The sequence below is a fragment of the Crocodylus siamensis genome, chromosome 6 (genome assembly GCF_052110815.1).
Source record: "Crocodylus siamensis isolate JL-2025a chromosome 6, ASM5211081v1, whole genome shotgun sequence".
NCBI lineage: Eukaryota > Metazoa > Chordata > Crocodylia > Crocodylidae > Crocodylus > Crocodylus siamensis.
In genome coordinates, this window is record NC_143400.1 from 62548960 (window position 1) to 62561996 (window position 13037).

The 13037-nt window shown below is 41.6% G+C and overlaps 1 protein-coding gene across 5 annotated transcripts in view; it reads left to right on the forward strand.

Moving 5' to 3' along the window:
* COL4A3 (collagen type IV alpha 3 chain) overlaps window positions 1-13037 on the forward strand; it is a 104411-nt gene that overhangs the window by 25875 nt on the left and 65499 nt on the right. For 4 of the 5 annotated variants that reach the window (XR_016443132.1, XR_016443133.1, XR_016443134.1 and 1 more), the window contains exons 9-15: window positions 1183-1260; window positions 4403-4465; window positions 5021-5056; window positions 5170-5211; window positions 7701-7778; window positions 12172-12234; window positions 12498-12554. Coding sequence is in view for 2 of the 5 variants with exons in the window: in XM_090053377.1 (XP_089909503.1) it covers window positions 1183-1260; window positions 4403-4465; window positions 5021-5056; window positions 5170-5211; window positions 7701-7778; window positions 12172-12234; window positions 12498-12554 (417 nt within the window). In the remaining 3 variants the exon portion in view is untranslated. Of the gene's footprint in view, window positions 1-1182; window positions 1261-4402; window positions 4466-5020; window positions 5057-5169; window positions 5212-5237; window positions 5300-7700; window positions 7779-12171; window positions 12235-12497; window positions 12555-13037 lie in introns of those variants that run through there. The other variant, XM_090053378.1, reaches the window with a different exon arrangement.

Sequence of the window (13037 nt, forward strand, 5' to 3'; positions counted from 1 at the left end):
TTACAGGGTCTGTTTAGTACAGGGCCTGTTCAATTTCTTCCAGAGTACCTCAGCATAGTGCCCCTACAGCCACACAGCTTTAAAAAATTAAATACTGTGGACTCTAGCCCTTATTTCTCCCTAATTTTTGAAGGTGCCTCACAATCTGAGGTTACTTGGAAAAGCAAACTCTACCTGCACATGTGCCAAGGAGCTCCAAAGGAGCACCATGAACTCTTCCACTATCTTGCACATCAGGAAAGCAGCTGTATCAAAAGCAAGTCTGAATATTTTTGGTCCTGATTCTTCCCTGCATTAGGCTGGTTTCTGATCAGTGTAATTGTGGACTTCAGTACTATTACACCAATTAAAAATTGGAGTAATGCAGCAATGAATCACACCCATTTCCTTTAAGAAACTTTTATAGTTTCCTTAAAAGAAAGCAGTGTTGTTCAGAAACATTATGCCCTAAGGTGTGAATTGCTCTCAGCCTTTTAATAGTGTTTTTCCAAACTAAAAAGCAAAATTGCCTTCCAAAGATAGTATTATAAAGAAAACAAGAATGTTTTTCTCTCCCATCTAGAGCAGTTCTCAACCTTTTTAGACTAGAGGCACCCCTCATTAAACTCGATGCATCCCTTCAAAACAACCTGCTCTTAGCTTTCACACATTTTTACTATGAAAAAATAACAAAGCAGTTCTTCTGTTGCAAAGAACTTAGACCATAACAGATCAGAAGGTTTTTGACACTATAGATTCCTATTTGAAATCTCAGGGTTTATCTTGTAAATCATGTGTTTGCACACCTAAGAGTGCTAATATTGTGCAACACCTTTTAAAAGTCTCTAACAACAAATGCAGAATAAGAATTATTGCTCTAAAGTAACTTGCACTGTTATTGTATCATGCAAATGTAAGTTACATTATAACAGCTTATATTGGTATCCTTTGATACCAATACAAAGTTATATCCATCTGTACAATCAAAGTAGAGATTTGAAGTATACATAAGTAATTTGCAGTTTAATGAAATAGTTTATAGAATTTTCCATAATAGACAAAAAATACATTATGATATCCTGATATTGGAGTTCACCCTTATTTATTACTGCTGAGAATTTTACAGCTTGGAGTTTTGAATTACACAAAGGAATTCCATAATATAACATTTCATCAGACTTTTTTCATTTTCTTTTTTTCAAGGGATGCCCTCCAAGTGTATATGATGAAGGCAATGTTGCAAAAGGTGTCCCAGGAATGCCAGGAATACCTGGGGTTCAGGTAATTCAAAGAGAATTTACACTCCAATGCATGGGGAGGGGTTGTATTTTTTTCCTCTTTTTTTTTATAGGTAATCATACTTGGGGAAAATAATTTGTTTCTCAGTGGTTTATCACGTTTACACCATACAGGTTATATGAGATTCATGACCTATTTATCCTGTCCCTTTCAAAACTTAAATTATACCAAGTCAATAGAAGCTAGCTGTGCTTTCTAAGATGAGGTGCTTACTGGATTTGTTAGCAAAGGGGGAAAAGGGTAATATGTGTAGATGACAAAATTGTTTAAGGTAGCTGATACTAGAAAAAAATTATGAGGTACTTCAAAACAATCGAGGTCCCTTGTGAATCCAGTATAGATATATAGGCAGCACAATGGCAAATGAAATTCGCTCTTAATGAAATCAAGGTGATCAGTTATTTGGAAAGAATAATTTGATCTGTTTATACATACTGTTAGTTTCCCAAATTAATTAATTAATTAATCAGAGAAAACACCGGGGCATCATGAGGGATAACCTAATAAAGACCTCTTACTCAATGTGCAGCGAAGATCTAAAAAGCTAATAAAATGTTAGGGTGCCTAAAAAGATGAGTTAGAAAATATTAATGATTATTTTCTTATTTATACTCTCATCTGAAATATTGTATTCAGTTTTGGTCACCCAGTCATCTGTGTGACAGGGGGCAGTTCTTGGGGCTGGATCCCTTGCCAGCCTGCCCAGCTGTCTCTATGGCCCCACCATTGACCAGTCAAGGGTGCCTCAAGTCAGGCTTCTTGAGCATCTAGCCCACTCTCTCTCTCTCTTTCACAGGTCTGCCTTCTTGACCCTACTATGGGGTTACCCACCCAGTTGTGGGAGCTGGGGTTTAAGGCACCCTGACCTGCCTTTCACCAAGGTGGTAACTAGCCTGGCATTTCCTGGGGATTTCTGCACCACCAGGAGCCCCACCAGGCCACCCATCCATGGCAGGGTGCAGTTTTAGGTCATGCCCAGAACCAAGAGCCTCCTAGCCATCCCCATAACTGCTTGCCCTTACCTTCTGGGTTGTTCCTGCTGCAGCTCAACTAGGCAATGTTTCTGCCTGGGCTGGTAGCACCAGACTGCAGCCTTTATATACTAGGGTCTCAAAATGGCTGCTGCCATCAGGCATCTGCTGGATGCCTAACTAATCCCTTAAGGTGACAGGCACCAACAGTGCCCTCCCACAGTCTGAAAAGGGAATCTCAATAAATGGGATGGAATTCCAGAAGTGCAAAGTACTACACTTAGTGAAAAACAGACACATGAAATACAAAATGTTTGAAAGAGATGCAGCACTGCAGAAAAAGGCTTGGGGATTATAGTGGATTGCAAGCTGAATATGAGGCAATGGTAAAATACAGTTGCAAAAATGGTAATAGCATGCTGATATATATTAACAAGAGGGTCATATGCAAGTCACTGGTAGTGATTCTTCCATTCTGTTCAATTTTGATAAGGCCTAGTCTAGAGCACAGTGTCTAGTATATGGCACCCTGCTATAAGACAGACATGGACAAATTCTAAAGAGTCCAGAGGAGAGCAACAAAAATAATTAGAAGTCTAGAAAATGTGACATAAAAGGAAAAATTGGAGGAATTGGACTTTAGTCTGGATTTGATAATGGTCTTCAAATATAAAAAAAAAAGTTATAAAGAAGATAGTGATTTTTTTTTTCTGAGTACACAGGAAAACAGGAACAAGGAGTAATGAAATTAAATTGCAACAAGGGAGATTTAGTCCAGCCCCGTGCCCCAAGGGCAGGAGGTGAGCTAGAGAAATCCTCACAGGTAGGTCAGCATCAGCCTCACACTACAGGTGGGTGGCAAAGCATACAGAGAGCAAATATTGACCTTGAGTCAAGCACCGAGTCTCTTACAACCAGTAGTTGAACTTAGGTCTCCTGAGTCCCAGTCCAGAGCCTTAGCCACAAAGCCATCCCTCGTGCTCTCCGAGCAACCAGTGTCCTTCTCTGCCCAGGTTCAGTATTAGGAAGAACTTTCAAATGCTGAAAGCAGTTAAGCATTGAAACAGTATACCTAGAGATGTTGTGGAATCTCCTTCAGTGGAAGTTTTTAAGTGTATATTAAGTAATTATTCCGCTAGAATGTTTTAGGAGCCATGTTGCCTTGGGCAGAAGGTTGGAGTAATGGTGTCCAGAAGTCCCTGCCATTTCCATTATTACATGGATTCTGTTCTCACAAAGAACATATTAGATGCAAAAACTACTTGCTCATTTGGAAAAAAAATCTGTATGAAAGGAAACCTAAGCTTGGGACTGCTTAGAGAGGACTATATTTAGAGTGCGAATGATAAAGGTATACTGAATAATGTTTGGTAAAGGGAAGGTAGGCCTGGCATTACTATTCAGCCTTACTCATAAAACAGTCACTAGAGAATATTGAATTAAACTGAAAGTTCATATATTTAAAACTTTAGAGGTTTTTTGAAGCAATAGAAAATTAATGTCATATTCACCGCTCAGAATAGTCTAGAGGCCAAAAGCTTAGTAAAGTTAAATAAGTGTGTAGATGATAATAATAATAACAGATAGTAATAGAGCCTTATCGGGACTTGATATTAAATATGCCTTTAGTCTCTTATTTTAATTTTAGAAGGTATCTTTTCCCCATATTTGAAGGCATTAGCCAACTGCTAACAGTTTAGAAAGGAATTTCCTCCAAGGCAGGCTGTTCCATAGTTGTCCGCTAACTGGACCTTCTTTTGAATATAGCTGATTTTAGAGAGAAACCCTGGAAATTCAGGGAGATGCCTAGTCCAACCCAACATGACAAGTCCTATGTCCTAAGTAGATCCTGATTTATTAAAAATTTTACCCTTAAGAATTGTAAAGGAGCCTTTATAATTTCAACTGAAATTACACTTCCACTCAACTATTTGATTTCACAATAGTTAAGCCTGTACTACAGTGGAATAATGCTTTATCAATATTTTTAAAATCTAGATTAACTAAATCAATGTATACAAAGAATATATTAATTATTAATATTGCTACACTATAACTCAACTCATTGTGCTTATCACAATAGGGGGTTCTTAATATTCTTGTTTTCTTTAAAATACGAGGGCATTTATTATCATTTCTTGTTTAATACAAAGGGTGATCCAGGTCCACAAGGATTACAAGGGCCAGTTGGACCACAGGGCCCTCAGGGAATTCCAGTAAGTATAAAATGAGACTCTTTATTACCGTTTAATCCTGGGATTTTCCCATAATCCCAATGAAGTTTCAGTATGCAGGAAAATGGACACTTCATGCCTCTGACAGTTTAAGAAAATTTCAGCCTAAGAAGTAGTGTGTGTAGAATTCAGAGAGTTTGTGCAGATGACTAGGGTTTTTTATTTCTTTTAATCTTGACAATTAATAATTTCTAGACTTTCAAAGTAGTCCTTTTTATGTAGGCATAATTTTGCATAGTAAAATAATTGCATATATGATGTTATGCTATATTAACTTCCATTTACATCTATTAACTTAGACATCTATATGTTTGCACTTGCTTATCAGGTAGTTAGAAGTTCTGTTGATATTTGCTCCCGCAATTAATTACAGGTGTGAAGATCAAAAATCAATAAATATGGCAAGGCAGAAAATCTAGAATCTAAAAGCCTATTGAAGTCAATGGAAAAAAATCCTATTTTCAGCTGGCTTAGAATAAGACCTTAAATTGGTAATAAGGATTTTGGAATTGTAAACTTTGGGTTTTATTCCTCTAGGGTATTCGCGGGAGAGTGGGACCTCCAGGACCTAAGGTAGTTTCTAATTTGTAATATAATAAACTCTATTACATTGTATATAATGCCATACATTCATTATTTGTTGATGCTTTTTAAATGAATAAGTAACATTTTTAAATATTTTGCAGGGTCTCATGGGGGCTAAAGTCATAGGCACTAAAGGACAAAAGGTAGTTACCTAACATTCCCAAAACATTAAATAGTTTTGCTTCTCATATCTTCTTACTTCTATGTCCTAAGATGGAATGTTCTTGAAAAGTAAGTACTGTGGTGCAAAACATTTTGCAGTAAATATGTAAGAGGAAAATCTTTACAGACTGCTTTAACTGGAGGATGGGGATGAGGATATGTCAGGGAAAAACTGTTTTTACATAGCAGCTTATAATTTAAACATCCTGCGGGAGAAAAAACGATGGCATCAAGGTAACTGTCCAAGAGGAAGCTTTACTTTGTGAAACCAGCAGTTAATATTTACCGACACAAAACATCAGTGTGGTTTACATTACAGGAGCACACAGTGCAGCACAGTCCAATAGGATTTGGAAATGCTAATCCTCAGATAGTCAAGGAGATAAATAATTCATATATTAGTAGCACCTGCCATAGATTTCTGTCTCAGATGCTCTCAACCCACAGCTTTTCAGTAGCAATCCACATGATGCTATCTAAAATTATAGTGTTTTCCAAGAAAGTATTCAAGATTATGCTACAAAACTGGAATATTTTTGCCTTGTAGTGTTATATCTATTACTATGAATAAAGCTGATTAACTCAAACGATCTGGATTCCTCCATATTCCTGCAGCTAGATTGTTATCCTGAACATCCATGCAAGGGCACTTGACTGGCTAAAAATAGTTTAAAATGAGTGATGAGTTTTTATAAGTTCTGATGAAAATTTTAGATTTAGCATTTTTCATGCACTCAAAGGCTCTTAATGAGCATACTTTGAGGTCAAGGAAATATGAGAGGTTATTGTTTTATTTAGCAGTCTTATTAAAATGATCTACCTATATTATATTGGCTGCAGTTTTGAAAATAAACTTGTAATGTTTACCTTGTATTTTACTACCAAGTTGAAGTTAAGTGGCAAAAGTGCTACAGCTACTCTAGAAAAGATGCTTTAATACATGATTAAAAGTAATACATTATAACTGTTTTAAACAAACTATTGCAAATACTACAGTATTTACTGAAGTCCAAGATAAAGTGTTTTCCCCATTCAACATGGCAGGAAACCCCTCATCTTGGATTTGAGTACAAGGAGAGATGGCAGGTGGCTGCAGGGCTGCCTAGCTGCTGCCTGCCCCCCCCATACACCATCAGCCACATGTTGCCTCTGCTCTCCACATCTGTCCTCTGCTGCCACTGCCTCCTCTCTGCCTGTGTCCCTACACTGCCTCTGTCCCTACCTTGGCACATCCCCAGCAGCCCAGATGGTTTCCCCCCATACACTACCTCCCACTTGTTGCCTCTGCTGTCCACATCTGTCCTCTGCTGCCACTGCCCTCACATTGTCTCTGCCTCTGCCTATGCCTCTGTGCCCACATTGCCACTCTCCCCACAATGCCTCTGCCCTCCCACACCATTCCCCACCCCCTGCTCCTTACCACCACTTAATATTATTTGTCACTCCAGCTCTGATCTTTCTCCAGCTGGGACATAGGTAGGGTGACCAAAAGGGAATCTGGGACACTGCCCACTCCCCCACCCCCACCAAGTCAGTGGCACTGCTACGGGCAGTGGCAAAGGCTGGCAGGCAGGAGTGTGGGTGCAGTCCAGTGGGGAGGCAGAGCAGCCTGGCTCACACTACTGTTCTACCTCCCTGCTGGACTGCGCCCCATGCACCTATGATTCTGGGATGCTCAGTTTAATTTTTGACTGGCCTTTGAAATCCAGGACTGTCCTTGGCAAACCAGGATCCATGGTCACCCTAGGTATAGAGCACATTGTGGCTTGGGCTTCCGACCAGCCAAGCACAAGTGGTTGTGGTGGCAACAGCTCCTGCCCAGGCTCCAGCTCAGGGACCAGCCCTGGCACCAGGGTCAGGGCTGGGTTCAGGCCTAAAGCAGTCACCACCACAACTGCTGCTGCATGGCCAGGTAGGGGCCAGAGCTGGAGCTACCACTGAGGATAAGTGGCAGCAGGGGTGGCAAGAGGAAGGGGAAAAGTACAAGGGGGAACAGGTTACAGAAGGGAAATGGAGAGGAGGGCAGAAGCCATGGGAAACAGCCATGGAGGAAGCAGGTAGTGGGAGGGAAAGTGGGGGTCAGCACAGGTGGCAGGGGGCCAGGTGCAATGGGGAAAAAGGCAGGGATCAGGCTACTTGACTTTTCTGATGCTTGCCTACCCTGCCACTGCTTTTCCCACTGCAGCAAGAAGTTGAGGGGGCAGGGGACACAAATTTAAATAGTTCTGTGGTATAAAAAGAAGTTCTTTGGTATTATAAATATGTGGGAAAATTTCTTAGAAAAAAATTATGAAAAGTCTTAAATATTCTATAGCCAAGTCAAAGTATGAGAGAAGAAATAACAAGAGAAAAATACATTTTAACTACATCCTCAGAAAATTGATTGTCATTTCACAAGTTCAGATTACAGGGGCTGTACTGAATTGCCAGTAATTAATAAATTATGTTTCTGTCATCTTTCTTCTTGCAGGGGGACACTGGTTTAACAGGACCCCCAGGGCCACCAGGAACAGTTATTGTAACATTAAGTCAACCAAATAATATGACGGTAATTATGTGAACTTGATATGTGTTTGAAAAATATTACTGGAATGTGTCTTTAATACACACACTCACTACATACTGTGAAAGTACATAGCATATGCCAGCCAACCAGACCCTGAGGCCAGGCCTCTTTCAGAAATGGGATCAACAGGATTTTAGCAGGTGGGGTTAAGCTTTGGGGTATTTCTTGGAGAACTGTTTTGTTTTATTTTATTATCGCTGTATGTGTTTGTCTTTATGACTTTTTAATGTAAGCTGCCCTGTAACAGGGGACCTTCTTGGGGCCGACTTCCCAGTGGCCTGCCCACCTGTTTCTGGGCTAGCTGCCCGCCTTCTCATCTGCCATGCCTTGTTGTTAGTTAACTAGTTAAAGATGTAATTAAGCAGAAGGCTGACCATTTCCTGCCCTGATGCCAGGGGGCACTAACTGCGGCTCCGTTCCTCCCCTACACCGCAGCCCAAGCCTTGCAGACAGCATCTATAGTTCTCATCATCACCGGCCCCCACACTGGGCCCCAGAATCCTATTATCGAACCCCACCTGGACTCCTCTCCTCAGGCAGTCCCTTCCGCCTTCATATCGGGCAACATAGCTCCCTAAACTGCTTCCCCTTCGGGTGTGATCCCCCCACTGGGACCTTTGTCTCACTAGCCCTGACCTACCTCCAGGCCAGTCAGAACCCCAGGTGCTCAGCTCTTGGGCATTCCTCACAGTGGGCCCCCGGCCCTTCAACTCTTCCGGTCCTGGCCCCAGCATTGACCAGTCAGGGGAAGTTCAGACAGGCCTGAGTCTATGGCTTTACTCTTTCTGCATGGGGTCCACCTTCATGACCCCCCAACAAAGGGGTAATCCACCTGGTTGTGGGGGCTTGGGGTAAAAGCGCCCCGACCCGCTTTTCACTGGGGTGGTAACTGGCCTGGCACTTCCGCACCACTGAGAGCCTCACCAGGCCACACACACCTGGCAGAATGCAGTTTTAGGTCATACCCAGGACCAGGAGCCTCCTTACCATCCCCTACAGCTCCTCCCTTACCTCCAGATGATACCAGCAGCCCTCTGGCCAGGCAATGTTATTGCCTGGCCTCTCACAGCAGAACTGCCCTGTTTATATGGGCAGCCCCTGATTCAAAATGGCTGCCTAATCAGGCACCTGGCAGCTGCCAGCTCCAGGCCCTTAAAGTGGCAGGCACAAACAGTGCCCTGCCACATGCCCTGAATCTTATTGGGCAGGACAGCAAGGAAAAAAACCCAAAGCAAATAAAACTAACATAAATTTGGCTAAAATGAAGTAGAAATAAGCCAACACATTGTGCTTTGTTTTGGTCCATATTTACTTTGCTCCCATACACATTTGCTTTGCTTTGGTTTCTAAGACAGGTTTTCAGTATTTATATTACTTATTTTTTTAATTTTAGACAATTGTCCTTTAGTGCCTGGCTCCTTCTGCTGCACAATTTCACATGCCATATACAAGGATGTAGCATTCCTTAGAAAGTCTGCCTACTTCTATTTGCATCCTTACATTCTATGCATACCCTCAGCTTAACAAGTGAAATTCCACTCAGCTTTCTTGCACATGCAAATGCAGAACAAATTCAACAAATAAATCAGTGGGAATTGACTTTTTTATTCAACAGGTACCTAGCTGCATCTTTACACAGCTAAATAAATTTGAAAATCCTCCCTTTAGTTCTTTGTTTCTATATGTATAAAATTGAAAACATATTACTTTGTTTCCTTGTTCTTTGTTTGTCTTGCTTTTTAGATAGTAAATGCTTCTTATCATATGTCTGTGTGGTAGTTTGGGCCTCTAAAATAATGTTAATGTGTATAATGCCCATGGAATAATAAGTGTATTAAAATCTTGTTTTGAAAGCAGAGGTTATATACCGCATTTTTAATGTGATCAGTACAAGATTTAAATTCAGGGACCTTCACATGCAATATCCTCCCAGCAGCCCCTGCTAATTTAAACTGAGGGAAGTACCTTCCTACCCTCTTTTGTCAGTGTTGCTGGAGGAGGAGAGGTGTTTTCTCAAGTAAATAGCCCCTTTAAAGCTTTATATGTTAAAACCAGTATTCTGAATTTTATCCAGATACTTTCTGGCAGAACTCAGAGTACAAAAAGCAAGCAGCAGATTCTGGACTGGTTTATTTTACAGAATGGTCTCTTACAGAATGTGGTGAAGCAGTTTAATCTCAAATAGACAGAGACATGGATTGCTCTTGTTAATTATTTGGATATCTGGGGTAGGGACAGACATTACACATAAACTGGTTATAAGTGATCAGAAACTAATTTAAACCTGTAAAAGAACAGATGTTGAGTGCACATAAATCAGTTTGAAAATGGCTGAAACCGTTTGAGGTAAACCTGGTTGAATGTAGTATCAGACTTAATTGATTTGGCGCAAACCAGTTTATGCAATATCTGTCCCAAGCCCCTTGCTGGTTTAAGATAAACCAAACACCCCCAGCATCCTGGCATGCTCTCTGGGCTGGGCAGGTCTCTCTGCTCCACAGCAGGGCTGGCCCCTCCCCTCTTCTCCCTGTCTGAAACTCAGCAGAGACTTGCAGGCACAGCAGGGTCTGCTTGGCTTTCCCCTGCCCTACCCCAACCTTTCTGCTCCCTGTTCAAGCAGGAAATCCCCCACCCCTCCCATCTCCCACAGAAGGCACCCCAACCCCACAGACCTTAGGCATGTGGTATGCTAGCTAATCCAGACGTATATGCCTCCAATTTCACTGGGGCAGGCAGACAAAACAGTGACTGCATAGGGCTATTTGGAGCTAATCAACAGGTCAGCTAGTAAGCTGTTTCAGAAGAGTTTGAAGAAATGAAAAGAGGCGCTTGTTTTGTAGGGGTGTGCAAAGCAGCCAGTCGTCGATTCAGATTCAGCCCGATTAGGGGGACAGTGATTTGATTAGCTGTTTTGGATCACTGTCAATTTGGCCAAATCTGAATCTGAAGATTCAATTCCAATTTGGAGAATCAGCGATTTGGACATAGACACAGCTTTATATGTTTTTTATACATACCTCAAGGTACCATGCATGGCTCATGAATGCTGAGATGGTGGGGCAGATGGAGTATCCCATGGGAGTGGGGGGGGGGCGCACTCAGTGGCAGACCCCCATGCACGCCCCCCGGCTCAGAGATGAGTCATGGGGGAAACCCAGGTGCCCCCCAGACCCAGGAAGCACCAGTCGTCAAGCTGGAGAGTGGGGAGGGTTCCCCTGCACCCCCTGCAGTGGAGGTACTGGTCCATTTCCAGATCTGCTGCTGAGCATGCAGGGGACCTTCCCATGCTCCCATGGGATGCTCCATCCACCCCACCATCTCAGTGTTCACAAGCCACGCCTGGTACCTCAAACAAAACATACAAAATTGTGTCCATGGTTGAATCATCGAATCTCTCTGAATTGATTATGAGAGATTAATGGGTCTCCTGGTTCAATTTGGATTTGGAAATTCAGCTGCCAAATTGGGCTGAATCTCCTTCAAATCAAATCAGCAACTGAAGCTTCACACAGCCCTATTTTTTTGCTAATCGAATGATAAACATGGTTATCAGCCCCCTGCTGGCTTGCTTGCCTGTCAGTTTTCTGCAGACAGTATAAAGAAGCAGGAGGGAGATTGAAAAGCTCCATATCATCAACAGATGCATGCACTGTACACGCCCTCCCTCTTGCTTCAGAGTGCTAGTAGGGGGCTGAGGATTGGCAACATTTCCCCCCCCACCCCTTCACCCCCCGCTTGAGCAGCAAGTAGGGAAAAGCCTGGGACCATATAGACAGACCTCCCTAATCAGAACGTCCTGCTGGGGCCTGGCCATGCCTGCCCATCATCTTAGCACTGTACAAGGGAAGGGAGGGCTGTTCTAGCATTCCCCAGCTTCAAGCCTGAGCCACTGCAGGCATGTGCTTGCATTTCTGGGATGTCTGTGCAGTTACAAATTAATTCAGCCTAGCCAAGGTAGACTAACCTGCAAAGGTTAAATCAATTCAGATTCAGGCTTTTTGAAAGTCTGTCCCTAGCCCCAGAAGCATCTCTGGCTCTAACCAATACCTACAGTGTATATTTGGTGGCCAGACCTACAAATACTGAGTATTTCATATTCTACTGCAAGTAGTCACTATTTCTGGAAATAAGGGTAGAGTCTATCTCTAATTCACAAATGGCAGACTGACTCTCTCGATCATAGGTACTAATTCTTAAATGCATTAGCCCTGGCTGCTACCAGTACCTTTGTCTTATCCAAATTAAGCTTTTAATTTTTGTCATACAGTCTTTTTTGTAACTTTGGGGTTTCTTACCTATAAAATACCTGTAGTTTTTTTTGGGAGGAACTTAAAAATCTAGAATACTAAATAAATATTTAATTTTGTTGTAACAGGACTTAAAAGGAGAAAAAGGAGAGAAAGGATCAAGGGGACTACCAGGACAAGTCGGGTCACCAGTAAGTGACTAAAAATTGTGTGATTGTTGGGTCAGATTCCAGTGTCATTCAAATTAACCTCATCAGAGGCCTCAGAATTCAAAACTTCCATAAAGCATCATATGGAAAAACAGTACTTCGGAATACTAGATTTACACTACTTAGTCTAACTATTAATCAGGATTTATCATCAGATCTCATTATGCTTCATCATGATCATTGTAAAATGTAATAAATAATATGAATTTTAAAATCTTTGTGGGTGTTGGGGGGTCTTATTACAGGGTTTGCTGGGAGATTCTCAGAGTGAACAAGGTGATTTGGGAGAACCTGGCCCACAGGTATATGTGCAAAATTAAACTTTTCAAACTACCATTCTTTTCTGGAAAGTATTTATGTGCTGTTGTTGGATGTCCCGCTTTGCATTTAGGCAGCTTCAGTAGGAAATTTGCCACAAGTGAAACAATATTAAGCCAAGCCAACTTAAGTTTATTTTTGACAAAAAAACTTGTTTTGGTCAGTAAGGGAATGTGGTGAAAATTGATACACCTGGACATTAGTAAGGCTTTTGACAGTCCCACATGTTAGTTAAAAAGAGGCTGGACCATTTAGCAGATCATTTGCTTGGGATGCTTTAGACATATCCTGCAAATACCCAAGGGGTTTGGATTAGATTTTTAAAGTTTTATCAATTAAGAGAAGAGATTTGATTCTGAATACACACAGATCTATCAGGTAAGGTGCCACTTTGAGGTACAGTTCTTACCGTAACAGTTCTTGCAGATGCCTGAATCCAGCATTAAAAATACCACACGTAAAAAATA